At 27.0% G+C, this 1,838-nt stretch overlaps 3 protein-coding genes across 6 annotated transcripts in view; 2 read left to right on the forward strand and 1 right to left on the reverse strand.

Annotated features, from left to right (window-relative positions):
* Positions 1-477, forward strand: part of LOC122577454 — a 4,823-nt gene extending 4,346 nt beyond the window's left edge. Inside the window, exon 2 of the mRNA XM_043748784.1 lies at positions 442-477. Coding sequence (XP_043604719.1) covers positions 442-477 — 36 coding nt within the window. The remainder of the gene's footprint in view (positions 1-441) is intronic.
* LOC122577441 overlaps positions 1-1,838 on the reverse strand; it is a 266,783-nt gene that overhangs the window by 245,596 nt on the left and 19,349 nt on the right. The gene's annotated exons all lie outside the window — the stretch shown is intronic.
* The window catches only part of LOC122577433, a gene marked incomplete at its 5' end in the record, with an annotated part of 702,209 nt that overhangs the window by 155,089 nt on the left and 545,282 nt on the right, over positions 1-1,838 (forward strand).

The raw sequence follows: 1,838 nt of genomic DNA on the forward strand, positions 1-1,838 counted from the left end.
ACAACCAAAAAGGGGGAGAACGCTGTAAAGAAATTGATAAAAGTAAAGAAGTTTATTACTCCCTTCAAAGGGTATACGCAGAAGCCAATAGAGTTATAAAATTAAAATTTATTACCAAATTCAAGTGAATACTTACAGAATACGACGTTTTCTTATATATACTTACAGTTTTAGGATAAGTAAAGGTAGTTATAATAAGTACTGACAATGTAACGAAGAATTAGATGATACCAACACGCGCCATGTAACCATTCCAAGCGAACGACTCAACGTTGAAGAATAGAATTGTAGAAACTATAAACAATAATGATTTCTTATCAATAATGCATATATTAGCTCCAAAATTATATGTAAAACTGACAAGCACAAGGCAATGACAACTTCATAACAAAGAAACAAAAATAGCTAGTAGTTTAGAAATAAGTTAAAAATTTGTTTAAGGGAAGTCAACCGAGTGCTAATAACAAACCTAATTAAAATAGGAGATTGTCGTATTGCCCCAAGCTCGGTATAAATAGACAAGGTTTTGTACATGTAGAAATGAGTTAGAAATTATTTGAAGTAAACTAATCGAGTATTAACGACGAACATATTTAGAATAAAGGACTGTTATATTGTATAAGGTTATGCTATGCAATACTAATGAACGATAATACGCTGTGCGTATATTAAATAAAATCAACTAAGGAAACACTCTATAAATATAATCACTTAGAGGAAGCACTGAGACAACACTAATAATAAACTACATGTTTCAACAATAATATTATTACATTAAATTATCATAGAGAATATATAAATATGCATTGCAACAAACACAAAGAATATTACCGTTATTAGAACCCTAAATCGCACTAAGATAGAATTAGGAATAAATAACAGATAAATAAATAACTAACTCGGCACTAAATAAAATATACTACTCTCATTAAAGTGCAATACGCTGTAAATACACATATTATAATGAACACGAAACCTATATTATTGTTGTTTCAAAATACCAACCACACTAAAATAAAGAGAGAAACGAAAATAATAATAAGAATTTACATATCAAAGAAAATTAAAAACAATACACCATACTCTTACTGAACACATTCACAAATAGACATTTTAAATTGTCACGAACATGAAGGACAAGCAGCTACCTTGACTGACATGAACGTAACGTAGCTTTTACGCATGCGCAAGAAATACACACAGTAGTTATACACACCATAATTAACGCAAAATAATACCAATTTCAGTTCGATTACACTCTATCTACAAAAATAAATTACAAATAATTAACGGATAAATGATAAGTTTAATATTAATAAAAGTCATAACATACTAGAGACATTCATAAACGGCCATTTTGGAATGTCATGAACATCAAGTAGTACATATAATAATTATATAGACTATAATTAACACAAAATAATGTTAATCTCAATTCGATTACGCTTCATTTACTAAAATAAATTATAAATAATTAACAAATCATTAATAAATTCAATATTAATAAAAGTCACTACATACTAGAGACATTTGCAAACGGCCATTTTGAATCAACACGCGCGCGTAGTAACTTTTACGCATTTCAAAATAACTTATGTTTTCAATAGACATTTAACGAAGTAACAAAAAGGAAGACTGTACCAAGAATGAAATAATAACTAATGTAATACAATACAGTATTATTATATGATAATAAAGATTTAAATTATCAGAATTAGCCATGAGAAACAACATTATATTAATTAACTACACTTTTTAAGGGCAAACTAATGATTAGTAAAAAAAAAAAAAAAAAAAAAAAAAAAAAAAAAAAAAAAAAAAAAAAAAAAAAAAAAAAA

Source organism: Bombus pyrosoma, unplaced genomic scaffold (genome assembly GCF_014825855.1).
Source record: "Bombus pyrosoma isolate SC7728 unplaced genomic scaffold, ASM1482585v1 HiC_scaffold_4710, whole genome shotgun sequence".
NCBI lineage: Eukaryota > Metazoa > Arthropoda > Insecta > Hymenoptera > Apidae > Bombus > Bombus pyrosoma.